This window comes from Nematolebias whitei, chromosome 17 (genome assembly GCF_014905685.2).
Source record: "Nematolebias whitei isolate Nwh7 chromosome 17, NemWhi1, whole genome shotgun sequence".
NCBI classification, from domain to species: Eukaryota; Metazoa; Chordata; class Actinopteri; order Cyprinodontiformes; family Rivulidae; genus Nematolebias; species Nematolebias whitei.
This window is the reverse complement of record NC_056514.1, coordinates 29,491,893-29,518,959: the sequence shown is the minus strand read 5'-3', so window position 1 is coordinate 29,518,959 and position 27,067 is coordinate 29,491,893. Positions and strand designations below refer to the sequence as shown.

The 27,067-nt window shown below is 38.6% G+C and overlaps 1 protein-coding gene across 3 annotated transcripts in view; it reads left to right on the top strand.

The window, feature by feature from the left end:
* vti1a (vesicle transport through interaction with t-SNAREs 1A) overlaps window positions 1-27,067 on the top strand; it is a 149,937-nt gene that overhangs the window by 43,800 nt on the left and 79,070 nt on the right. For all 3 annotated transcript variants that reach the window (XR_005187487.1, XR_005187486.1, XM_037691468.1), the window contains one exon: window positions 2,309-2,393. Coding sequence is in view for 1 of the 3 variants with exons in the window: in XM_037691468.1 (XP_037547396.1) it covers window positions 2,309-2,393 (85 nt within the window). In the remaining 2 variants the exon portion in view is untranslated. The remainder of the gene's footprint in view (window positions 1-2,308; window positions 2,394-27,067) is intronic.

Below are 27,067 nucleotides of genomic sequence, written 5' to 3'. Positions count from 1 at the left end.
ATATAACTTAAGTCAGATTAGACAGACCACATAATGGTTTGGACATATTGCAATGGGATGCTTTACAGGCAACCTTTGTCATTTAGGTTGTTGTCTAAATATATTTAAATATTAATTTATCAATCTGTGCCACAAATGACTTAAGTAAATGTTTAGTTCATATTAAAATGTACTGCTTATTCTTTCAACAAATTAACTGATTTATTTCACAAAAGTTCTTCAAAGCTCAGATCAGAGACTTAAATGGTCACAATCACAGTTTATCTTTAAAGAAAAATAAGAGCAGTCACAAACCAGTCACCAGTTCAGACCCAGTTTACATCATTGTTTCAGTCTTTTAGTGAAAATGTGACACAAATGCCCATAAAATATGATGGAGTCGCCATCTAAAATATAAACCAGTGGGCTTTAGTCAGCACATCTTTTTTTTTCTTTTTGCTTATAGATCATTAATGTTTACAACTATAAACTAAAATCAGAGGTTTACTTGGGATAAACTGTTATCAACTGTCAATGCTCAGAGACTCACAATACAGTAGTCCCTCATTTATTGCGGGTGTTAAATTCCAAACCCCTCCACAGTAAGTGAAAATCTACGAAGTAGCAACGTTATATTTATTTTAGTATTTATATATATATTTTAAGGCTTTAGAAACTCCTCCCACACTCTTGCAATGTTCTAACCTCTTGAACCTACGTAATTTTAACATCATATGTACAGTACTGTATATGTAGCTACTAAATTTTACTTACCAAGCTCTGCAGAACAGGACTGGCTCTTGGTTCCGGTACGATTCTGATCTGGTCCAACTTTGTTACATTTCTGCAGACATACCCTGCAATGACAAAGCCCACAATCAATGTTGGCAACTCTTAAACCTACAAATTTTAGCATCATACTTATATGTAGCTTCTAAGTTTTACTTACCAGCTTGTCCCCGCTCAGAGGTCCTTGTGGGCCAGTTGAAAGAGATGAAAAAAAGTCCAGGTGAGCTCCGGATGGAGCGCCAGATCTTTGGCAGCACGTGTCCCCTCTTGAAGTCCTCATGGGCCGGCTACCAGCTCTCAAGATTCACCAATGTGTCTGGAGGTCTGGTTCTGCTCCTGTTCTGGTCTGGTTTGGTGAGTTTCGGCGCTCTCTGCGTTCGCTGGGTGCCAAAGTCGCTGTAATAAGCACCAAATTTTTCCAATCAGATCAAAACTTTCCCTTTAGTATTTCAGTAGAAGGAACCGGGGCTTCTGGGTGGGACCCTGTTGGCTTTTGGGAAATGTAGTCGTTATGAGCGGGAATACAGTATAGGCTTACTGAGAGAAAACTACAAAATGGCGGCATCTGTTCGAAGTATTTAATTTTTTTGTTAATTTTTATTGTACAGTACAGTATCCAGTACTGTCCCAATCACGTGAGTAATATTAAAGTCGACAATCACGTATCCTGTACAATTTTTTGTGCAATATTATGTACTGTACATTCACAAACCGCGATAGAGCGAGTCTGCGAAAGTCGAACCGCGAAGTAGCGAGGGACTACTGTATTACACTTACTGCAGTCTTGATACACAAAAAAACACTTTCAAATAAATGGATCAAATTGCCTATTTTATTATTATTGTTTTTTTTTATTCATTTCCTTTTTTGTACTAGTAAAATACTTTTAAACTGCTGATGGTTGTAAGGACGCCCAAAGTGGGACATGAGTTGCAATTTTCGTCAACTAATTTGATCAAATAAGTAGCAAAAATGTTTCTTAATGCTCTGAACACAGTTGTAACATTTTATTTATCCATGCACAGTTGTGATTGGAAACATTTACAAGATCCAGCTAATCCATTAGCATATGTTACGGATTGGATTTTATTGAAGAGACGTTGGCGTTTAAAGCAGTACATTTTGTCGTCACTTTTTCTTCCGATTAATTCCATTTATTTTGTATTTCACTTCATCACAAATCTTTTTAGATTCAATGTTATTCTCTTCATTTGTTTACCACTTTAGTTATTCTCTGTGCAGAAAAAAATAGTTGTAAAGCAATAGTTTGTCATTTTATGTCTTGGATGAGGTAGCAGCACTGTTTTCATTGTCAGCCTCCATCTGCATTTGCTTGATATTCCATCAGCATATAAAACATTGTCATCCATGAAGGTTATTGGCAAGCTGGTTGAATTATGTTGTCACCGTGGATGCGGTCTGTCTGTTTAGGTGACGGTGTTGATGTGTTTCTTTGAAATGGGTCCCAACCCTCTCAATTGATTTTTATTTTCCGTTTGTTTCTAGAGTTGCTTATTTTTCTCTCCTCTGTTTATTGCAGAGAGCACATCTGTTGGACAACACAGAGAAGCTGGAAAGGTCATCCCGGAGACTGGAGGCCGGCTACCAGATAGCAGTAGAGACTGGTACGTGTTCTGTTATGGATTGGAGGGGAAAAAAAAGAGTGGGGAGGTAGTAGGTGGGGGTTCAAGATAGTGGTGAGGATGAGTGAGCAACAGCAAATTGTCTTGCTCATATGCGTGGTGGGTGGATGTGTTTGTGCTCAGTGAGTGTGTGTTTGGAGGGTTGGTAGTGTGTGTGGGGGGGACTGTTAAAAAAGAATCTTTCCTTGACGCCTGATGACATTTTCGGGAGCACATCAAAGGTGAGCCAGGAAGGGAGAGGGAGAAGTGTACGGGCTGCATATCGGGTGCTGCTTCTCCAAGCTCAGCTCCTGAGGAAAATTCAAGCATCTATATATATATATATATATATATATATATATATATATATATATATATATATGTGTGTGTGTGTGTGTGTGTGTGTGTGTGTGTTACGTATGCAAGTGCGTTGGGCTGATGGCGTCGTGCTTTTTAACGCAAATGGATTCTATGAAAATAAACAATGTCAGCGTTCTTCCTGAAGTTCTTAATTCAGGAGTGGAGAAGAAAGAAAATGAAAACATCACTTTTTCTATCTAAAAACACACAAGCTCCTTTTTTCCCACCGTAATTATCAAAGTTGGGCTTAATCTTAAAATAGGGGGGGGAAAAAATCTCATTGGGATCCTAAATAGATTTAACCAGTTAGCATATGCTTTTTTTTTTCACCCCCTCCTGTCTGCCTTCCTGACAGCCACCACATTATTGAGGCGCAGTGTATTCCTCAGAGATATATCAAAGCTCATTCTTGAAGTATCAACCAGCTTTCTGTGGCTTCCGTTGTAGTTTTGAAAAAGTTTGTCAATTTACACTATAATCGCGGGGTGGCTGGTGCGTGCGACATCGACAGATTTAATAATTCAAGTCAAGCAAGGTTCGCGCGCAGACCACAGGCTTTTGATGTTCTCTGTGACTTGCATTCGCAAATTCATAAACACAATCCGCGCACCCTGCTTAAAAATGTTGATTCAAATATGTCGGTTGATTCCAGTTTCTCGACGGTGTCAAATTCTGCGACAGCGAGCAGATTATTTTTATTTTTTTTTACTTCTATCCAGATGCATCTTTTACATCCGCTTGGCTCACAGCGTGCTTTTTGGGGAAGAATTGGGCCCTAGCTTATTGTTCAGTACCTACTGGGCCCAGTGGTTTCTCCTGCTGTTGTTGGCTGCATGCCCCTTGACCCCGTGTCACTGGTGGCTGTCTTATTCACACTGTGTGAGGCTAGGTAAGAACAATGCTCGTTTATCCTGCCTTGGTCCCACACACTTGGCCTGGCCTGCACCAGCTGTGGGGTGTGTTTGTGGTTTTGTGGAGAATCTTCACCCTGCGTCTTTAATCCGCGACCCCTTCCTCTGCTCTGCTGTCGATACCAGCCTACCGCTCAGATGCACAACCTGAAATGGCAACGTCTTCAGGCCAAATCGAGAATATATCAACACAAGAAACTTGGATGCACAGAAAATAGGTAGCTCTTTACAAGACTATTCTAGTTTTTTTTTTTTTTCAAATTTGACAAAGTTTGCACAAACAGTTGTGTATTAACTTGGTTTTTATGGGTTGATCTTTATTTTTGCATTGCACAAAACGATCTCCAGAGATCTGTATTAACATTATGTTGTAGTAATACCATACTTGGGTAAACTGTAAAGTCTCTGGGAGAGTTTTTCTTTTACAAACCCATTTAGTATGCTTTTATATCCCAACAAAGGTTCCATGTATTGTCCTTCCTAAAAACAAAACAGCAACTTGAAATCCAGCTACTGCTTCAAACTACTGCGATGAAAATGTCTTTGGTCATGGTTTCCACAACTTTTAAACAAGAATAATTAAAGCATTAAGTGTTTCTCCAATTACTCTCAAGTCATACTGTAAATGCTTTTCTTGCCACAGACCTCAACTCTCCTCTAACATCTGAGCCATTTCTTTCCTTTTGTTTTCAAAGAGCAGTTTAGCGTCGTTATTTTTCAGTAATTCAAAGTTGCATTCTCCATCCACAGTGACACAGTAACCCTTAAGAACTGCAATTGACCAATGGGAAGTGGAACTTAAAAAAAAAAACATTTCAAAGAAAGAGATCCTGAACAAAGAAAGGGCACAGAAACACTTTTTAACCCTTCTTTTCTTTTCACTGCTAACAATATAGTTTTTAATGACCAGGAAGAAAAAAAAAAGTCAGGATGCTTCCAGGTCACATTTAAGGCAAGAAAAAAAAGGAATCCGTTCTAAGAAAAGATAAATCTTGACTTCGTACTATTTCTTTTTTTTTTTCAGATGTAGTGACTTTTTTTTCATCCTCAGTATCTTCAGTGTATTTAGATGAAAACAAAGGCTTGCCAAAAGCAGCGAGCGCTCTCAGAGGGATATCAAGAAGACTTTTTGGACATGCAGAGCTATTTAACACACACCCCCTCAAGAAACAGGGTTTTCTGTTTGTCTCATAAATAAAATATACAACTTTATTAGTGAAGAGCACAGACTCAAAAGCCCAGGCGCTTCAGCAAGCAGACATGAGGGATAGCCCAGTTAAAGAGGGCAGCAAATATGGGGGGAGGACACACAGTTATCAAATTTAAAGACATTTGAGTCAAGAGCATCTGAAATGCCCTCATGTATAGGCTTGTCAAATGAGCTGACTGATGTTTAATCAAAGGCGTACCAAATTTTAGCCCTTCACTCCAGACATGAAAAGATTTTGAATCATTTATGATTGGTTGTTTAGAAATAGAAACAGTGTCAGATACGACATCTAAGTTGCAATGATTAGCTGTTCCACCCGTTTTTTTAACATCTATTCATTCATCGTAGTGGGGAGAGTTGATTGTTGATTGACAGCTTGTACAAAACACGGTAAACCAACACAAAACGAACAATAACCACTTCGAGTTATAGCCATCGTCATAGCCTGAAATTCCAGCTATTACCAATGCATATCATTAAAAATCATACTATTCAATAAATGATTTGTCAATTTAGAGTTCACTTTTATATGTGTACTTTTCAATGTTAGCCTAGTTATTCAATTCAACTCAGTTCAGTTTATTATATAGCGCCAAGTCACAACAGAAGAAACATTCATATAAATATATATAAAAAGTAAGTTAATAACATTAATTATCTGAGGAGCAGACTGCTTTGAGTTTAACTTCATCGCAGACTCATCTTGAGCAAGCATGAAGGCGACAGTGGAAAGGCAAAACTCCCTCATGAGGAAGAAACCTTTCAGGCTCAGGACAAGCGGCCATCTGCTTCGACCGGCTGGGTTTGAGAGGAACAGGAAGGAGGAACAGATACACAATGGCAGGTCGAGAATTACATGTTAAGATAGAAATAGTATCAAATGAAAACTATTCAATTTTAGCAAATCATTTAAATAAATGAGGTCAATTTGTCCTCCAGTAGCCTAAGCTTAAGACAGCATGATAAGATGACCTTAACTATAGGATTTATCAAAAAGGAAAGTCTTAAGCCCAGTCTTAAAACTGGACAATGTGTCAGTCTCACAGACAGAAACTGGAAGTTGCTTCCACAAGAGAGGAGCCTGATAACTGAAAGATCTTCCTCCCATTCTGCTCTTGGAAACTCTAGGAACCACAAGTAAGCCTGCAGCCTTAGAGCAAAGTGATCTGTTAGGAAAATATGGGACAGTAAGATCTGTAATATAAGATGGAGCTAGGTTGTTGAGAGCTTTGCAGATTAGAAGTAAGATTTTGAATTATATTCTGAATTTGACAGTGAGCCAGTGGAGAGAAGCTAAAACTGGAGCGATATGATCTCTCCTACTAACTCCCATTAAGCAGCATTATTTAAAATTGACATAGACGAAGGCAGATGAAAGCTTTGCCAGGCTGTTTTAAAAGGTGGATAGCAACAAAAGACCTCCTAGCTAATAGTTCTTGGTGTCTAAAAGCCTATAACCAACCTGCCCAACGAATGCAGCTTATTAGGAATTGATTTCAGCACTGTTTAGATAAGCAAAAAGGGCCACGTCTTGGCCCCCAGGGGGCACAAACTAGCTCAAAGTTCACATTATGTCAAGTTGATAGTACTACCTAAGGCTGTCAGCTTTATTGGCATGGAGACTATATGATTAGACATCGTCTATCAAAGGTTGCAGTAACTCAGCCGCGATCCTGGGGATTTTTCTTATTTTATTCTTGCAATATTTTTTGTCTCTCTTCCCAAAATTTCTCTCTTTTTTTAAGATAAATCATTGAAGCTACCTAAAAGGTGGGATCGGTTGCCAAGTTAAACTACGAGCCCTGCAGTTGCCACCACGAGGACCCCGTTATGATGTGAAGACTATATTAAAGAGAACATCAGTTTGTTTTAGAGCAGTTTGATTTTTGACTGCTGTGGTATTAATAAAAAGACGAGGGGGAGGGCACGCATGGCATCTTCATCAACAGTATTTTAGCAGTAAAGCAAGATTTATGTAGATAAATAGGGGAGAGTGATGAGAAATAAATAAATATTTTTTGTAAGCATTAAAAAAAATAAATCTTCACGGCTCCCTTTTGAAGCAGAGTGTGGCTTTGAGTCTTGCTGAGTGTCCATGGGTGCTGGAGTGGCCCAGTAACACAACTCTATCGCTCCCCCTCCATCTTCGTTTCTTTTTTCTGTTTCTCTCCCACTTGCTTTCTTTCTCCCTGTTCCCTCTAAAGATCAGACTCCATGTTTCTTTTTGTGCTGGGCCACCAAAGCAGTCGCTGCTCCACAGAACCACGAGCGAACGCTTAACAAATGACATAATAAGTTCCATTTATGAGGTCGGATTGAGCTTTAATCAAAACTTATTTTTAGCTTTGCAGGAATTTAAATGCACTCTTTAATATTTTAAATATTCTTTTTAGTTTGAACTAACATAGAAAGTGATATTTTTTTCTTTGCTATTATTTAGTACAATTCTTGTAATGAAAAAGAAAACATAAATAAATGTTTTTTTATATAAAACATTAGAAGTTTATTTTGTTTTTATGTCCTTTTGCTTTAAAAGAAAACATGAGGCTTGTAATATTTATTTGAAGCTTCATTTGATTTATTATTGCAGCCTATTTGAAACAGGGATTCTTTTCAATCGACACATGAATGATATGTAATAATATAGTCTATATACAATGTATATCTTGTCTCTAACATGTCACTGAATCTTTTCTCAGCGCTTGTTTTGAGCTAATTCTCTCTGTTCTACAATGTAGTTTGAATATTTTAAGCATCGCTTTTTCATATCTCTTTTTATGACGTTTGCTAAAGTGGATTTCCTTGAGGTACAGCATATTAAATTACTTGGGCCGATACAATCAGCGTGTTATAATGTGTTCAAAAAGAATATGGAGTCATTTGATAATTGTTTGATTAATGAAGTCGAGAGCCAAAACTTAAATATTTCACAGCTTGAGTTTTCAGCTAACAAGAAAGGAGACCTTTTTTAAAAAAAAAGTGTTTTAAAAGGGGGGGGGATGTTTCTTATTTCTGTTTAAATAAGAAATGGTTATTAAAAACAACACAGCCATAATTTCGTTTTAAACCAGACTTCCTAAATATATATACATGCTTCGACGCAGAACATCTCGCTCTCAGAAAATCTAGCCGTGGGTGAGCTGTTTATCGGTAAACCCCCGGTGGATGAAAGGCGTAGCAATAATGATTTTTTTTCCCCTCTCCTAATCGGACCTTGTCAGCAAGGCGTCTTATCGTGGAGAGGAAAATGACACCGATCCTATCGAAGAGCCTGGAGTCCGAGTCGGCGGCGTGCATCTCCCCCCAATCATGGCCGGCCATGGCCCAGCCATATCTAGTGCCGCCACAAACGGCGAGCGACGCTTTTTTCATGTGGACTTCAAAAACGTCGCGAGTCATTAAAATTGCACCCACGTTTCGGCGGCGGGGATCAGCCGCTCTGGAGCGAAAATGGGATGTGGGAAGAGGAGACTCACTAAATGTGTTAATTCCATCCTCACATGTTTACGGCTTAATTTTAATCTGTTTGAGGGAGGAGGAGGGGTGGTGGGACGATTGGAAATGGGGAGTGGGGGGCAATGAGAAAGCTCGCACTGCAATAAATCGCCATTATCTTTGACACCCTAGGACTCAGCTGTTCCAGGGATTTAGGGGTCCACTGGCAACAGTGTATATCGTAGGGCATGAAAACACTGTTTACGCTTGAACTGCGGTAGCTAAGGTGCAATCTCCAGTTTCAGGCTGCTCAGACAAAAGGCGTTGCGTGCACAATGGCCGGCTAGCACACGGGCACTCAATGGAAGAGCTGAACCAACAAACTCAAGTATGTGTTTGTGAGTTGGAGCCTGCTCCCTGTGTGTGCTCTGGGGGAGTCTGTGCTTCTCTGGATCGACAGGTTGTTGGTGCAAATATCAGCTCAAGGTGAAAGATACTTCTTGGATAGAACTAAGTGGCACATTTGTTTTACCAATCAAGACATCCTTATTGAATATTAATATGTCAGGTATTCTTTAATCCATCTGCTGCCACCCATATGTTTTAAGTTTGTAAATTGGGTCTACTTAAAGTGTTTTTACATAAATAAATAGGGGGAAAAGTAATAATTAGACCTTTAGCCAGTTAATAGTTTCAACATAATGAGACTCTTGGAGGTAATGATCTGACTAGACAACTCAATGGAGCTTTTCTACTTAGTTAAACATAAGAAAACACAAATGTTAGTTTTCCATTGTGATAAGAAGTCTTGTTTTAAGATCTAAACATCGTAATGAATTTTAAACACAAGCTCAAACAGATTTAATCCCACATGTAAACATTTAAGGTGCCTCTTGAAGGTAGTCTTGTCAGCTTTTCCTAATGAAAGATCATAAAGAATGCCATATTTAATGCGGCTTTTATGTATTTCACTACACGTTTCCATGCTACAGATAGTAGCTGTCTAATAAACAAAGCAAACAATAAATTTAATAACACACAGTGTCCTTGAAACCATTAAATTGAACTCTTTTTGTAATTAGGTCTATATTCTCAAGCAAACCTCATCCAAAGCGTTTATTGATATAATCCAAGTATTATCTCAAGATACGAGACACCCTCCAATTGCTAGTGGTGCGCCGCTATATCTTTAAAGACACCTTCGTCCCAACCTCAAATCAGATTTTCTTCTCCTATTTTTAGGTCACAGCAACTAAAAAAGATCCCCCCTGCCTTGGTGCATGCTGGAGAAAAAAGTGTAGCATTGACCTCTGTCTGACACAGAGAGAAAACCGAGGGAGAGAAAGGGAGACGGAGAAAAAGAAAACAGAAAGAGCGACGGAGGGGAGAGCTAAGACAACAACTGTGAAGAGCCGCGCAGGGTTAAAGAAAAGCTGTTTCAGAAGGAAATGGGAGACAAAAGCAAGGACTTGCAGCCCCCATGGGCGCTCTAAAGAGCCGCTACATCTGAGGGCGCTGAAATATTAAAAACAGAAAGAGAGAGCAAAATATTAAAAGTAAATAAAGACGTGGAAGAGATAGAAAACTGCGCCACCTTGTCGCTCAATATATATATAGATATATAGAAATATCATAAACCAGTGATTACAATTATGGGGTGAACAACAAAAGGATTGGTGACATTTAAACCCAAACAGCAGACGTTTATCAGAGAAAGTGCACGGGCTGTTGAATGAACAAAAAGACAGGAATCCTGGAAAGAAGATTACGAATGTCCACGTGAAATCTTTGAATGTTTTTCACTTAAAAAAAAAAAAAAAAAAAGTAGAGACGACCATTGCACCTTTTCTCATTCACAGTAAAATAAATAATTTCTGGAGAGCCATTGCAGTGCATCTTTACTGTCTTTGTCATACTGGCAAACATAATTGAGTCTTTTTGATCCATATTTATTAGTATTTAAAAAAAGGGGTACAGTCAGTTAAACATGTGAGCGTTCTGCTTTTTTAATTCATTTTTAATGCAACAATGAGACAGCACTAACTTATTTTAATTATTTTTTTTAATTATTTAAATAAAATTTTATATTTTTCCCCACAAGTTTAATTTCAAGAAAACACATTCAGCAGTCTTTTGACTAATCAAGTCTAAACTTTAGTTTTTATACGACTGCCAGCCACTTTAAACTTTTTCACAGAATGGATATTTATTTTTTTCTGACCAAAATGGCACACTACTAAACTAGTTTAAAGCAGTAAATAAACAAAATACAAAATAAACAATTTAGTAATAAAATTGCTTTTTAAATGTAGCGGAAGTAAACAAATTTACAAAAGGCGATTTCATTATTGAGTATTTTGTTGCTAATTATCTTTTACGATAAAAAATATTTGCAGAATTTAGTATAATAGTAGACAAAAAACAAAATGTATATTAGACTTGTATATTTTTAAAATAATTATCCCATCTTTGTGAAATATTGCAATAAATTATTTAGCAAACGGATCCTCTTTGCTTAATTGGTTTTATGTTGATTCCTAAAGTATAACTGATGCAGCCAGGTGAAAATATGTGAGTATTACATTCACCTTTATGTGTTTTTTTGTTGTTGGAATTTTTTATAATTTTCATGCAACAATTTGAGTGGAAAATATATTAAAAAAAACAAACTTATGAGAACAAGGTTTTTCTCTGCATAAAGTTTCTGGTCAACATCTGTACTCGTTGAATTTTTTGACATATTTCCATGTGACAATATTAAATTTGAAACAAGTTCTAATATTTTTTATTACATCAATGATCTTTGAACGTTTGTATCCGGCCTGTGTGTTTCAGAGGTACAAGACTAATTTAAAGTATTGCACCGCCAGTTAAACAAGCGACTCTTGATGACTCTGATTTATAGTTGGTTCGTTATGAATGCACTTCTCTTTTTGTCCAAATAAAAACTGTTGTCCCCAAACTGTGTTCTATTTTACAGTAAGCACCGACCACACTTTCAGATTCAAATAACCCATGTTGTAAATCTAGAAAACCACAACTGATCACGATTCGTGCGTAAATGAGTGTTGGCTCTAGCCTTGAGGCAGCTATTTGATCCTGTTAGAAAGCCACACAGAGCTAAATGTTGTCTTTAGCTCATTATAAATCTGTATCTTCTACAGACCTCCATAGAACCTACCACCCTGTAAGACATGCAGTTATACTGTACAAACAGTGACACACATTAGCCATCTCTCCATCTGTCCTTGTCCCTCTGTGGCTCCACGGTATCCCCAAGAAGCCGACCTCCCCTCTTGTGTCAGAGGAGCTTCCTCCTCGGCCGTTCTGTGCACATCTAACAGGGCGCTCGCCCGTTTAAGACACCCAAGCAACATGAAACGGAGCCGGTCCAAGATGTCAGCTGGTTGCTCCATCTGCCAGTCAGTGGGATGGTAAAGCTTTTGTCGTGTGGGGGGGGGACTAACCTCAGGAGTGCTCTGTGTCCTGCTCAGGCGTGTTTGTGTGTGTTTATGCGTGTTGGAATGGGAGACTGCATCATATTTTTAAACAAACAACAACAAAAAAGCACATGCGTGCTGACATTCTTTCAATTTATGACATTCTGACAAAAACGACCAAAGTTTACATTTAGATTTTTCAGTTGCAGTTGGAAGTAAACAAACTTCTGTGTTTTTTTTGGGGGGGGGGAATAAAATGTATGGTTATCATAGCATAATCCTCAGCTGGATTGAAGTTAATTGGTCTCATTTCAAAAATGCTCACTTCTTTTGAAACACTTTTGGAAGCCATTTTTGTTACGGAGGGACTTAAGCTTTTGAATGTCCTGAAACTTGCCTTTATCCTTTCCTGTTTCCCAGCGTAAAAAAAAAATTATAACCTTGACAGCACAAACAGTTTGACTCCCATATAAATGAACCAAAGAGATGGTCGCTGCCTTCCTGAACACAAGCGGTGCATTCTATGTTTTGGTAGATAGGCTGCGCCCTTGAGCTGCTTTAGGAGCCGCCACCTGTTCTCCGTCTGTGAGAAGCTCCTCAAATAAAAATAAGGGCCGCTGTGCTTGCACAAATGCACGGACGCAATCTCCTGAATGGGCCTGAGTGAGCCTGAGTCCCTAAAAGAAAGTGTTTGTACACAGAGAGTGTGGACTCCTTTATTTGCAACTGAGTTTGAGCTTGGCTTTTGTTGCTCTGACTGCTGAGGATATCAGCACCAGTTCATATCTGGATCTTTGCATCGATGTGCACGTGTGTGCCTTCTAGTTGTGTGAATGGTTATGAAGCATTCACACTATTGTCATCCATTTTTCTTCTGTACGTTTTCAGCACGATTCTCGTCCCGCAGTTTTCAAGCTATTTCAACAAATCATATCAAAACTTTCAGCTCGTTAAGGAGAAGGGTGCTATGACTTTTGGTATTGGTGCAGCTTTAGCTTTCTGAAATATTTAGCTTTTTCTGCCACTTTTTCCTCACAGAAAATGAATTGAGCTCATTTTACATCCTTCAAATCTTTAGCTCTGTTTACAACCTTTTACTGCTCCTTTCACATTTTGTTCTGCTTCAGCTTCTTTCAGCTTCCTTGTTCAAATTTAAACTTTTTTATTCAGCTACTTTCAGCTACTTTCTGCTGTTTCTTTCAGCTGTTTTGTGCTCCTTTCAGATTCTTTCAGCTAACTACAGCATTTTTGTGCTTCTTCTAACTTCTTTCTGCTTTCACCTTGTTATGTATGCCCCTTTCAGCTTATTTCTGCAAGTTTCAGCTTTTTCTACTATTTCGGCTACTGTATAGCGGTTTATGCTAATTTAATCTTTTTCAGCTAATTCCACATTTTTTGCACTCATTTCAACTTTTTCAGCCTAATTCAGCAAAAATGTATTCACTGCACTTCCTACTGGTGGTAATTTATTTTCATTTCATTTACCCTTTATTTATCCAGGTAGTCTCATTGAGCCATGAGAACTAATTTTCAAGAGAGACCTGTTTAGGGAGCAGATGGTGGGGGTTGGGGGCCTTGCTCAGGGGCCCAGGGTTGGGCGAGTGAGGGTGGAAGGAGGTGTGGGTGTTTCACCTTTTCCACCCATATTTTGATGTTGACGGTACCGGGAGGTGAACCTGCGACTTTCCAATCACAAGCCCATCTTCTAACCTCTGCGCCACTCTTTCTGCAGTTTTAGCTATTTTTCAGCTGTTTCATTTATTTATTTATTGCTAATTTCAGCTTTTTTCTGATAATTTTCACTTTGTTGTGCTCATTTCTGCTTCTTTCAGTAAACATGTTCTTTCTGCTTTCTTCTGCTAATTTAAGCTTGTTCTATCTTTTAAGCTACTTTTTAAAAAGTAATTTATAGCTAATTTCAGCTGTTTTCATTTAAATTCAAGTTTTGTTTTCTGTTACTTTCTGCCTAATTAATCTCTTTATGCCAATTTCAGCTTATGCTCCTTTCAGTTTTTTCTGCTAGTTTCAGCTTTTTCTGCTACTTCAGCTACTTTTTAGCTGTTTTGTGCTAAATTGAGCTTTTTCAGCTTATTCCACTTTTTTAAAGCTTATTTCAGCTCCTTCCACTTTTTTCTAGTAGTTTAATATTCTTTCTGCCTTTTTTTTTAGCTACTTTTCACTTTTTTTTTGCTAATTTCAACTTTTTTAGCTAGTTCCCTAATTTTTGTGCTAATTTCTGCTCATTTGAACCTATTTCAGCTGTTTGTGTTCTTTCTTCTGCTAACTTAGGCATATTCTTCCATTTCAGCTACATTTCAGCATGTTTTTTTTAGCTAATTTCAGCTGTTTTTCAGTAAGTTGTTCAGCAATAAGCGTTCGCATTGCATTTTCCCAGGAAATGCAGTTTCTCTCGTTTTAATTTTGTAATCAGGTGTGGACAGGTTTCCAACAAAGCCATCTTTCTTGTTGTTTTAGTCATTTTTTTCAGTTGACCTCTTTGTATATAGTTCCTTATAAGTGGTCTAGACAGCCCCCCAGTTCACATGAGTCGGTCTCATCCCATGATGTGCATTAGCAGTAGTCCTGAAGGCTTGATGTATGCACAGTTATGCACCAGCAAGTCCTCCACGAGAACTTCTATGATCTTGGGTTATTCAATCATCAATCAAGGCCGACTGCGGTGCACTGTTCTGTCGCCCATCTTTTAAAGTACAGTTGTGAAGGACTGGCTAAGATGGCCTAAGGGACACCTTCCTTGGTCTGGCATGTTTCAAGTTTGATGTGCGTAGGTGCCTAGTTACAACTACACACAGAGCAAAGTTGGTGCATTGATGTAGACTTTTTAAACATGTTTAGTGAAGGCCATCTGATCGTAGGAATGTGCTTATTAGAGCTTTTTAAAAAAGAAATCAGACGTCGTTTTGGCAGACTTATTTTAGCAATTAGTTTAGCGTTTTGCTGCTGAAATTCTCATCATTTTCAGCTTTTAAGTGCATTTCTAAGGTTAAGGAAATAAACAAGAGGAAGACTTAAAACACATAATTTACTAAAGTAATAACTTGGTTTGTTAGATATTTTAAATACCTTTTATTTCTATTGCTTTATTGTAACGACTCAAATAGATATTTGAAGCAATTTATCAGGGCTTTCATATCAGACTGGAACAGTTTATGACTCCTTGAGGTGAATAAACGTGTAAAATGTGCCACAGACTAAATTATTTACACCTTAAAGTTACCTCAAGAACGAGGGCCATCTATGGTAAATCGTGGACGGAGTGAAAAGTAAAATGACTTTGGATGAAAACGGTGTTAGCAAATCCAAATAAATATTTCATTTTCTCAAGAAAACTGATCATGTAAGATCTATTTTTTTTTTTTTTTTTTGTCCCTCTGTCTTCTGTGACAGATTCACCCATCTCTCCTGGGGAGGCTTTCACTCCCAATTGTAACACAACCGTCATCCAGTGACAACAATGGCTCAGGCGCTCTACCTTTGGAATACGACTACAGTTAACTTAACACGTCTCGATATGCGAGCTCCACCTTTGATGTAATTGATTTAAGTGGTTTGAGCATCCGTTTCTTGCTGAAGAGTTGAATGTCTTCTTGGTAGGTCTGACAAGATGATCCTCAGAGGGTGTTGCTTCTGTCTCATTTTTAACAAAATAAATGTTTTTATTCTTTCACTTGATGAGTTGCCCTGTGTCAGCTACAGTTCTGCACTTCTGAACAGTCATGGGGTCTAATTCGTATCTGGATAGGCACATAGCTACTCTTACTGTGCTGTAATCCACCTGCCTATTCATATTGGCTGTAATAGGATCATAAAAATCAAGTGCAAAAACAACAGATCAATAAGCCGCCTTAGTTTACTGTAATAGGAATGCGTCATCTTACAAGCAAATAATGCAGTTTAGTGTGTTTAACCTTTCTGTTTTTTCCCTTTGCGAGTTGCGCTTTAGTATGAATGTTGATATTTTCTTTCATCAAAGTAAAGACGAGCGTATTCATTGTCTTTAAGGGTTTTTATCGCCTCTGCAACATGCTAAATTTGGATGTTGCATCTGTTTTATAACAATCTGAAGAGCCGCCGCGCTTTCATAAAACGAGCACATCAGTGCAATACACAACAAGAGGAAACACATCAAACTAGTTGCTTTGAATAATCGGCTTCAATCGAACACAGAAGTTTATTTTCTTTTTTTTTTTTTTCTTAAAGAAAATCTGTGATATACCTCCTAAATTTCATGCGGTTTAGGTGCATCGTCTGTTAGCGTAGTACATTTCTTTTTTTTTTTTGCTCAACTGTTTATATTTCACTCAACAACAAAAGTGTAGTTTTTTTTTTTTTTTTTTTGGCGAGGTTACAACTTTTCATACAGAATGTGTGCCTGTTTGTGCGATTGAAGTGGTGTTGAGTGGGATGGGTACGCGTCTTGAGCCACCTGGATTTATTGGGACAAACAAGAGGGGCCCATGTCTGTCTGGGTCCCCTCTTCTGTCTGCAGCGGGGCCTTAAAGCCATGAACAGAAGGTGCCTCCTCACAACTCACACCTGAGCTTCTCCCAGCCTGGGACCGTTCTTCTCTTTCTCTCTCCCTCCATCCATGCAGCCTCTTTCTGTGGCGTATCCTCTGTTTCCTCCCCACTTCTCTCCCAGGCCATGGCCTGGCCTACTTTTACCTCTTCTGCTCTGGACCCTTTGATGTTAATCATGCTGGCCTTTTTTACAGATCACATGCACTTTGATAAATATCCCATTTGGACAATCCTCAGTTTGTTTATGAATATACATTTCAAAAGTATGATATGAAGTTGATGGTCTACAAAGAGAAATTCATTCTCATGTGTATCGCAGTAAATGGTGCTAACGTTTGCAGTTTGAAAACTCTTCTGTTCACTTGATGCTCTTCTTCTTTTAAGACGCTAAAAACTTTGTTCCTCTTTTCTTTTTTGCTGATGGTTTTATTTCAACAAACCTCGACTCAGTTGCTGGAGAGGAGGCTTTATTCCGTGTGTAAATGCATGTTTGCTTGTCTGTTAGCATCTTTTTTATTTAATCTTGAAGTGACAGGGTGTGAAGCTGGGTAGGCGTGTGCATCTCAGAAGTCAAAAGCTCAAGCACTAACAAGACATCAAGTTGTCTCCGTCTTCTTTTTTTGGTTAAAATCAACTCGAACTCAAAAGAAGGTTTTCTTCTGGTCATTTTAGCATTCAGCTAGAGAATTTCACTACAGGGAATAAACAAATGATTGTGCACATTATCACGAACAACAGTGACTCCTCCCACGAAGACACATTTATGGTCCAGCTGCACAACCATTTTTAGCTGTTGCCATAACATGCACATATTTTATTTAATGTATTTACAAATGTGTAAGTATGTCATGTTTAGAAGTAATGTAACAAATCACTTTACATTTAAATGTGCAAACGTGAATCCTAAAAGCTGATATTCTTTTAAGACCATGAGATTTTACAGGAATGTGCTCGTATCACATATGCTTTGTATTTATTCTTCTTTGGCTGAAAGTAAAATGTATAATTAAATGAACAAACATGGAACATTTTAAAATTGTGCATACAGTATTTCACATTTTATATTACAGTAATCCCTCGTTTATTGCGGGTGTAACGTTTCAGACCCCCCGCAATAAGTGAAAATCTGCGAAGTAGCAACGTTATATTTATTTTAGTATTTATATTTTAAGGCTTTAGGAACACTTACCACACCCTTGCAATGTTCTAAACTTTTAAACCTACGTCATTTTAGCAACATACTTACAGTACTGTATATGTAGCTACTAAATTTTACCTACCAGTACCATCTCTGCAGAACAGGAGTGGCTCAGTTCCGATCCGACCTGAGAGATTAAAAAAGTCTTGGTGGGCTCCGGAAACAGCCCCGGACCTACGGCGGCGCGCATTCCGCTCAGAAGTCTTGATGGGCCGGCTAGCAGCTCTCAAGATTCACTGATGGGTCTGGAGGTCTGGTTCTGCTCCGGTTCTGGTCCAGTTCGGTGGGTTCCGTGTGGCTCTCTGCATCCGTTGGTTGTCGAAGTCACTGTAATAAGCGCTGAACTTTTTCCAATCAGATCAATACTTTCTCTCGTATTTCAGCAGGAAAAAAAAAAGGCTTTAGGGTGGTGCCCTGTTGGCTTCTGGGAACTGTAGTCTTTATGAGCAGGGACACAGTGTAGGCTTATTGAGAGAAAACTACAAAATGGTGGTGCCTGTCTGAAGTATTTTAATTTTTGTAAACTTTTTACTGTCCAGTATCCCATACTTTTACAATCACATTAGTAATATTAAAGTTGACAATCATGTGTCCTATACAGTTAAAAACAATGTTAATGTACGTTCACAAACCGCGATATAGCAAGTCTGCAAAAGTCAAACCGTGAAGTAGCGAGGGACTACTTTATATTCACATGTGGTGTCCTTGTGGACATGCAGTATGTTTGCAGAAAGCTCTTGTTTCTTCTATTTCTTGGTTGTAGAAAATCACATGCCTTGGTTTTGCCAGTTATGCCTACTTAATAAATGGTAGATGTCAGATTTGGAGGTATAAAGTGAAAACTCTGTTTTTATATCTACAAGTTTTTCAAGATGCCATGTTTATTCCTCTTTTCCCCTCAAATTTAAATACGATTATGAGAGATTATGATTATCAGAGGACATTAAGTGTTTTGATTGACCCAACCATAGTCTCCTTGTCACAACTTTCTTTTTAAACGCTTCTTTGTTTTTATTGTGCAGATTTCCTTGATGATGTTGCAGCTTCTGGGTCATTTCACAACAAGTCTTGTGGCACACTCAGAAATGATTTACAATTTTTTTTTTAATTTCACATCACAGTTTAGTGTAAAAGATTTAGTCTCCAACTTTCATTTTACTACTTCTGTAAGGATAATTTGGAAATGACAGGAAGACTTGCAAAACATACACAGTGTGCTGTCAAAACTTAGGTGTAGAAATTGCAATGCATGTGTGTCTACTGATACATGTGTGTCAAAGATCCTTTTCTCTATCAAATTAATAGTGCAAAAGATTATTCCTCAAGATGTCTGAGACTGTAATTAGTGGATTGCTTTGGGTCAGTCAATCCCAGGGCAATGAAGAGGGCCTGCGGGGAGTGAGAGGAGCAACAACGTGTGGAGACGAGACAAGAAAGAGCTTCCCGTTTTATAGTCCTGATGGAGGTTATATTTTCCGTGACAACTGGACCAGAGTAATCAAAATGTGTTAATAATCCCTTCAAAGACCTGGGCGGCACATCAGTGAAGAGCCTCATTGAACGCCAATCCCCCTCAAGACCTGGGTTCTGACTGCCCCTCCTGTACTGAACCCTTCATCACTTTCTTTTCCGCTGTCTTCTAAATTCATCATCTTTTCCCCTTGATGATGTGTGTCACATTTAACCAATGTTTCAGGCCAGTGCATCTTAAATAATTACACTAAAGTTACATTATGCTGATTATTATTATTGTTGTTTTTTTGCTTTAAATAACACAAATAACAATTTGTATTTGCTTCAAAGCTCATGTGTGATGAAGCTGCAGTCATTACAGTAAAGTCCAGCCCAGAAGTGGTCATTGGTCTGAATTTTAGATTGTGTTTTGGCACCCTGCTGCTTTAGTCTGCCCCCTTCTGGGATGGTTTCAGGTCAGACTGTATTGGTGCCAATAAGTTCTACCTTTTTGTTTGAGGATTAACTCAAAGGTCAAAGTTCACAAAGCTGACCAGATGGGGTCTCGGGCACTAAACATCCATACCTTCCGCTCCTAAAAGACAGTTGAGCATTAAGATCAATGAATTCAATCGATGGGCGTAGTGGTGGAAGTAAGTCTGGCAAAAGTTTGATTGCATGCATATTGATCAGACTGAGGCTAAGAAGCTGTAAGGCTATTGATTGATTAAAAAAAATGTTGCATCTTTTATTTTAGCTCATTTCATTTATACACACACAAGTTTACCAGAGTATATCAATTTTAGCTAATGGTTCTTATTATAACTATTTTAGTCAATTTGTTCGTCATTAAATAAGTACATATGTAATATCATATATTTGAAAGTTTTAAATTGTTTACACCACACTGAAAGTTCTTGTTTACAAACATTTGAAAATCCATATAATGCATACTGTATTTTTCGCTGTACACGTCGCACTGCCGTATAAGTCGCATCAGTCCAAAAATGTCTAAAAAAGTGTGTGTGTGTGTGTGTGTGGGGGGGGGGGGACATAAATAAGTCGCTTCACCGTATTAGTCGCATCTATTATGCGTCACCGCTGACCACCCAGAAACATGGGCCAGTGTTGTGCCAAAAATCAGTTGGCTGCCAAATGGCGGCCATGGGAGCGTGCATGGGAGGACTTTAACAAGAATTTAACACGATTAACCCTTAAAAACAATTATTTGTTGGCTTGAAATTATAGCAACACTGTGTTTCAGTTTAACTTTTTTTTAATAAATGCACTTTAATGGTCAAATCAGCTTAATTTCTCCGGGGCGGCAAGGCGAAATGCAGCTGATTTTACGTTTGCTACAGGAGTTCCGGAGCGAGTCGAAGGTGGCTGACTATGGCAAGCCAAGTGCCTCATTAATAGCCACTTCTACCTATTAATGAGACACTTGGCTTGCCATTATGCTTAACGGCCCTCTAGCGGCTACAAGTGGTAGTGTTTAGTATTTTTCATGTCAGAATGAATTAAATCGTCATATCTCAGCCAAAAATTGGGTTTAAATATGGGGAAAAAACGTATATTAGTCACTTCAGTGTATGAGTCGCAGGACTTGCAAATTTATGCAAAAAGGTGTGACTTGTATGGCGAAAAATACTGTATGTATGTGTGTATATATATATATATATATAGGTAATTTATACTCTAAATACAAATAAAATGTATCAATCAGAAGGAACATTATACTCTTAAATAAGAATAAAGATTCTGCACACGTGTTTATTTTAATTGCATTTTAGATCATTTTAAACATATGTTTATCATTGAAGGGGTTTGAAATTTATTGGCTTTTATTGTAGAAAGACTTTCTTTGCATCATTTTTTCCTCGTCTTACCCTTTCAGCTTCATCAGTATATAAAATAAGAATTAAGTGTTCTCCTGCACAACCACTCTGCCATTCGCATCACATGTGGTACATGAGGTGGAACAAAATTGGGTACTCAAGGTCCCAGTTACACCCCAAAATTGCAAAAGTATAACAAGAAACTGTATAAAAGGATCTAAGGTAAACACTAAACAATAATAATGTAAAATAATATGGTGTTTTACTTGTAGTACTTGATATGGTCACAAACAGCTTTCACCTTTTCCAAATATCCTAAACATTTCAGCTAAACTAGCCTACCAAATGTACTCCCAAAATTGTCTCACTTTAATTTAAACAGCTTTTGGACAACTCAAGCGTGGTTCATTGCCTTTACATTATCCTTGTGAAATAATTGAGAACAACACTGCAATGCTCCTAATTTTTTATGCAATCTGCCTTTATTTGTAGAAGTTGGTAGAAAAATTTGTAACCCAACCTCAAGTCATCAATCAGAATTAATATTAAGAATAGTTTCAATATCCTCGCTGCTGTCACGTTAACTTTCCTTTAAATGAAATATTTGCCAATTAGAGAAACTGCCTCATTTGATAGTCTAGTCTGAGACAGTGTGTCAGAATTAGTTTGAGGCATTAAAAAATGCATGGAGATAGGTGAGGCCACCGAGCCCCAGTTTGACCTGGGAACAGTTTGTGTGGTGTCTCAGGAGACGCTGTGCCCAGTGTAGGGCATGAATGTGATGGCACTTAATAATAGAGACGCAGCATCAAAGGTTGGAGACTATCTCTGACTGATATGACATACTTCTTGAAATTTATTGTGTGCGTGTATTTTGTGTCTCAAGATATTTCTCAATTCAATTCAATTCAGAAATACTTTATTAATCCCAAAGGGAAATTAAGTGTTGTCATAGATCATCATCCTGGTTTCATTTAAGAGTTGTTGATGCTGATGGCTGTGAGCAGGAAGGATCTCCTGCAGCCAATCTGAATAATCTGGCCACAGATACCGATCCATCCACACAGATCCAGCTTGCTGTCAGATCCGGCTTGCATCTTGGTCCTCCTGGGCAGCAGGACTGCCCGAATGCCGGGCAGAATTCCTCCCAGAGCGATGGTCACTCCTCCCATTAGTCTGCCGAGCTCCTCGTCACCACGGACAGACAGCTGAAGGTGCCGGGGGATGATCCCGGTCCTCCCGTTGTCATGAGTTGAGTTTCCCATCAGCTCCAGGATCTTGGCTGTCAGGTACTCGAGCATGGCTGCCAGGTTGACGGGAATTCATCCACAATGCCTCCTTTTCAACTCATTTGGGATTTGGGGCTGTAGTTGAGCTATTTGAGCTTTTGGTTGATAAAACACATTGTTTCCATGGTTACGCATCATAACAAATGCCCAAAAGTAAAAAAGTGTCAGTAAAAATCTTTCTAGCTGCACTGCATCTGATACCAGATGAAACCATCATCTGAAAAAAGAAATTTACATCCAGAAAAAAAGAGGAATAAAAGTGTCCAAAAGCAATATCCCTGAATGAAAGTAATAGAGCCACTCCAACATGCAGCCACCCCGAGTGGTGCAATTCTAGAATTCTCAATGGTTTTCTTTCCTAAATACACTTAGTGGTTTTTGTGTTAACCTTTTTTGTGGTGGTAGAGTTTCACAAACTTGTATGCAATAAAAATGTACCTACAGTTGTTGTTGTTATGTAGATAGCATCATTGTAGTAGGACTTGGCATGAATACAGGACCTACTGTATATATTTAGTGTGTATCTGTGTGCACATGTTCACAATAAGGCCCTCACTAGGTGGTGTTGCTCCTTGGGAAGGCCAGTGTAGCTGCGAGCGCTGGAGGACTCATTGACTTTATAATGATTAGTGGTCAGGCCCCCAGCCCCAGCTAGTACCAGGGGTTTGGTCTAGCCTCTGCTGCTTGCCCCTGGCCACAGCCGCTCACCACTATCGACTCACCCCTAGCTCCTTTTCTCTTTGGCCTGCCGGGGATGTGTCAAAACCCATTAGCACCAAGTTCCGCAGCTATAGAGAAGGGATCATTTTAGGTTTTATCTTTCTTGCTTTCCTTTTACTTTCTCAAAAGCTGTCTCCCCTCTCGCTGTCTCATTTGTTTTTTTGTTCCCTCTGTCTCCTCATCCTCCTCCGCCCTGCTAAAATGAAGAGAGAAACGCAAAGAAAAAAGGGTAACCTTTGACAAGAGTTGTTCCAGTTGTGGTATCTGTGGCTGTGTATTGATCTGCATTGGCTTTGGGAACTATAGTGAAGAAAGTGAGTGAGCTGCCGCTGCTTTCAAGTCCCACACATTTTCTTTTTTTTCTGGGGAAAGAAAAGGAAGTTTCAGATGCATCTTGACCTCCTTGGGTCTCATAAGCTATGGAGATTTGTTTAGAAAGAGTGGTGGAGTGTTGTAGCATGTATATATATGGAAAAATAAGTTCACGAGTGCAGGACCTAATATATAATCTTCTTTCATGGTAATTTCCGTAGTGTGTATGTGCTTTTTATTGCTGTAATAAAAAAAGTGTAGGATTCTCTTTTTGTACTCCATTGGATATGATATTATGAACAGTGTATCTTTATGCTCCTTTTGTTGAGCTTGGCCTCCTGACACACTCTGTTGTTCTTTCAAGTTATTGACTGACACCACTACTTTACCCAAATAACAATTTTCGAGTGAAACTTCTTTATTTTTGAAAAGAGAAGCAATACATTGATTAAATTGTATTAGAATAGACACACATACATACACAAAAAAACACATTTCAGCAAGACAGCATCCTTCCAACCCAGCACTTATTTTTCTGATAAGCTCAATCTCCCAAGAGAGAAGTGCCTGTCAAAGGCTTCGTCCAAACAAGCAGGAATCTGTGCAAAGCAAAAAATAAACAAATAAACAAACAAACAAACCAAATGCTTCTCCATCATCGTTCATCAATCCATCCAGTGGCAAATTCATTATTTATTTAAGGAACTTTGGGGCGTGATATTTGAATAATGACGAAGGGGGAGCTGTATGAAAACAACAAGATGACAGCCACACCAAAACCACCCGAGGGCACATGCCAGCACATCGCATCAGTGTCATTCCTTCTCGCTTTGCCCCTGTGGGCTCACTACTATGCAGGTAGCCTTATACACACCCACCCACACACACACACACACAAACACAAGCAGAATAACACTTACTATATTGTACTATATTCTAAAACATATACAACTAAAACATAGTCTAAAACATAGTTTCTTGGTAGACAAATATAGACCGTTGACTCTACAATTTTGTGCCTAAAACACACACGCGTATATACACACATACACACACATACACACACACACACACACACACACACACAAGTGTTAACATATGCGCCAAGCCCTCAGGCTCTGGAGACAGCATCAGTGGCATCAGTGGTCTGATAGATGGATCCTGTCTGCTTGTGATCTCCACTTGTCAGACAAGCGTCACACAAAACCTAAATACAAATCAAAAAAACGCAGGTATGGAGCACATGTCAGTTTGATAGGACCTTGTGGTTACTTCCCCCCCCCCCCCCCCCACATCCATCAGCAGCCAAGATGCTCACCCATCGACTTAGAACGAGGGTCTAATGTGTTCCTGTCAGTGTTTGGGCTATTGATGTGTGTTGTTTGCAGACTAATGGGTAGAAGAGTTGTCTGTGCTGTTATCTTGAGTTTTGTTGTCACTTAAAAACTTTTCTCTATTGATTTTGGAAGAAATGCTGATTTGTACAATGTTGGCCAGAATACAGTAGAGCTAAACATGGTACAAAGTTTAGATTTTTATCAAGCCATGCTGTTGGAAATCAGTAGTTATGCTTTTTTTCCCCAGATTTGTAAGGTTAAGTGGATTTTTTGATCACCGTCCACCATGACTATCCCTGTAAATTTTACCTCATGTTGCATAGCTGGTTCCTGTCCAACACCTGAATGTCACAGGCAAGCCACAAAGGAAGCCTCGTTGGCCAACAACACGTTGCAGCCCGCCTATTTACCAGACAGGAGCAGCCCAAACTCGACCACAACAAAAACGAAGCAGAACCCACCTTTTGTTTACTACTCTCAAAGGTGGATCACGAACCAGGCCTGGTAAAGGCTTGTGACAGAGGTGATGTCTAAATTAATCATTCATGCTTTTTCACATGGGCTACAGTAACGGTCCTGAAATATTAATGACAGCTGCAGAATAAATTTGATTCCCTTTTCTCTCTGATTATAATCCACAGTCTAACTCGCACACATGTTTATTTATGCCCTGGAGATGAGGTATGGGGTCACTATCAGGAGTTTGTCTGCACACACAGGGGAAAAAAACACACACACACTCTTCTTTCCTCTCCCTTTTGCTACTTGTGCTGGTATACTACCTCATTGTGTTGGAATATGTACATATTTTTCTCATGTGGTGGTTGAGTGGGCTATACATTATACATAATATGCTTGTTCTGTCTGGGTGTGATGTATCGTATGACTACTGTGCAGCCGGCAAAGAGGTTTTTTTTGGTTATTTTAATTAGGTGAGGGCTTTTTTTAATATACTTTTTACTTTGAGAATACAGTCTAAGTGGAGAAAAAAGGGTGCAAAGTGTATTTTTTTAACCTCTTGGTCTGACTTTTATACTAAAACACAATCTGTTCAGATTTTGCTTTTTGGGTCTAATTACTAAGATCTTGTAGTCTATTTGAAGTATTTTTTTAGTTTTGTAGTAGCAATTAAGTTATGATAATTAAAAAGAAACATGATTGGGTATTCAATACAGTAGTCCCTTGTTTATCGTGGGGGATCTGAACCCGGAAGCCTCGCGATAAGTGAAAAACCGCTATTTAGGAATAGTAGTACAACTTGTAAGTATTGGTTTATTTTAGTGTTTATATGTAAAGGCGTTTTAAACCCTTTCCACACTCTTGCCATATTCTAAACAATGTTTCTGAACTCTAAACACTCTAAAAATGAACAGAATGTTGATTTCAGCTCCCTGCTTCCTCTGCTCTTTGCCACCTGCAAGCACTCTTGGCCACGCCCACTTCTCCGCTCTGCACGGAGAAAGCTGATCAGCTGCAGCAGGAAGTCTATCCTGCAGTATGGGCTGAACAAAGTTGCAGCAGGTGTTAAATAATTTAAAATAATTTATTTAAAATAAAAATTACATGCCGATCGTGCGGCTCATCCATCAATCAGTCAGTTGTGTGCCGTGTGTCCAATCTTATTTTGAAAAACCGCGATAGAGCGTGTCTGCGATAAACGAACCGCGAAGTAACGAGGGACATCTGTGTATCACAAAGTTAAAAAAAAAATATATATGCTGCAAGGTTTTTATTTATTTTCTGAACAGTGCAACTGAAAGTCCTCGAACTGACCCGTTGTGTGCACGTTGACACTTGACAACTCTGCACCAGTCTCGATGGTTGTGTGTCACCAAATGTCTTCGGGTTTTGTTTCTTCGTAGCCCACACATTATTTCTGTCTGAACCAAACTGGCGTCTACGTAAACTAAACTTGTTGCACAGATAACTTTCAGCTGTTTACGGCTCAACATGTCACTTGAGATAGTCTTTTTCTGTCACCTCCTGTGCGCCTTTTCCGTCTGTGCATCATTTTCTTCTGTAATGAGGGATACAGATGGACCCCAATAGGTTATATTTCTCAAAAATAAAAATTACACATTAATGTAAGTTTCCAAGTTTACTTGCAAAGACAGTTTATTGCCACACAAGATCCATTACATGAAGGGAAAAAGGATATGAACAATCCTTTGAATTTACTGGTTTGTTTAGCCTAAAATGTATTTAATCACTTATTTTGAAGGTGTTTATGTAATAAGTTAACTTCTCTTATTCGTGCTGTTTGTCCTCCAGCTTCTTGTTTGTTCAAATAAGCAGATGATAAAGTCGTTCATCTGTCAGCTCTCATGTCTTCTCAGAGGACGAACTCATATAAACAAAACTGTCATCTCGGTTTTGCTCATTTAAATTAGTCTCATTGAACAAATGCTGTTTTCTCACTTCTTGTCCATGGATCAAAGATGCATTTGTTGCTTGTCTGGATTCTTGAAACCACATTAAAGTATATTTAGGTCAAGATTTATTTTGATATATTTGGTAGCAATTTATTTTAGGTATTTTTTAATGTTTTTGTTCATTTTTAGCCATTAAAATTGCAACAACTGCAGGTGCTAAGGCAAAATACGAGTATTTACAGTTGTATTTGTAACTCATAAG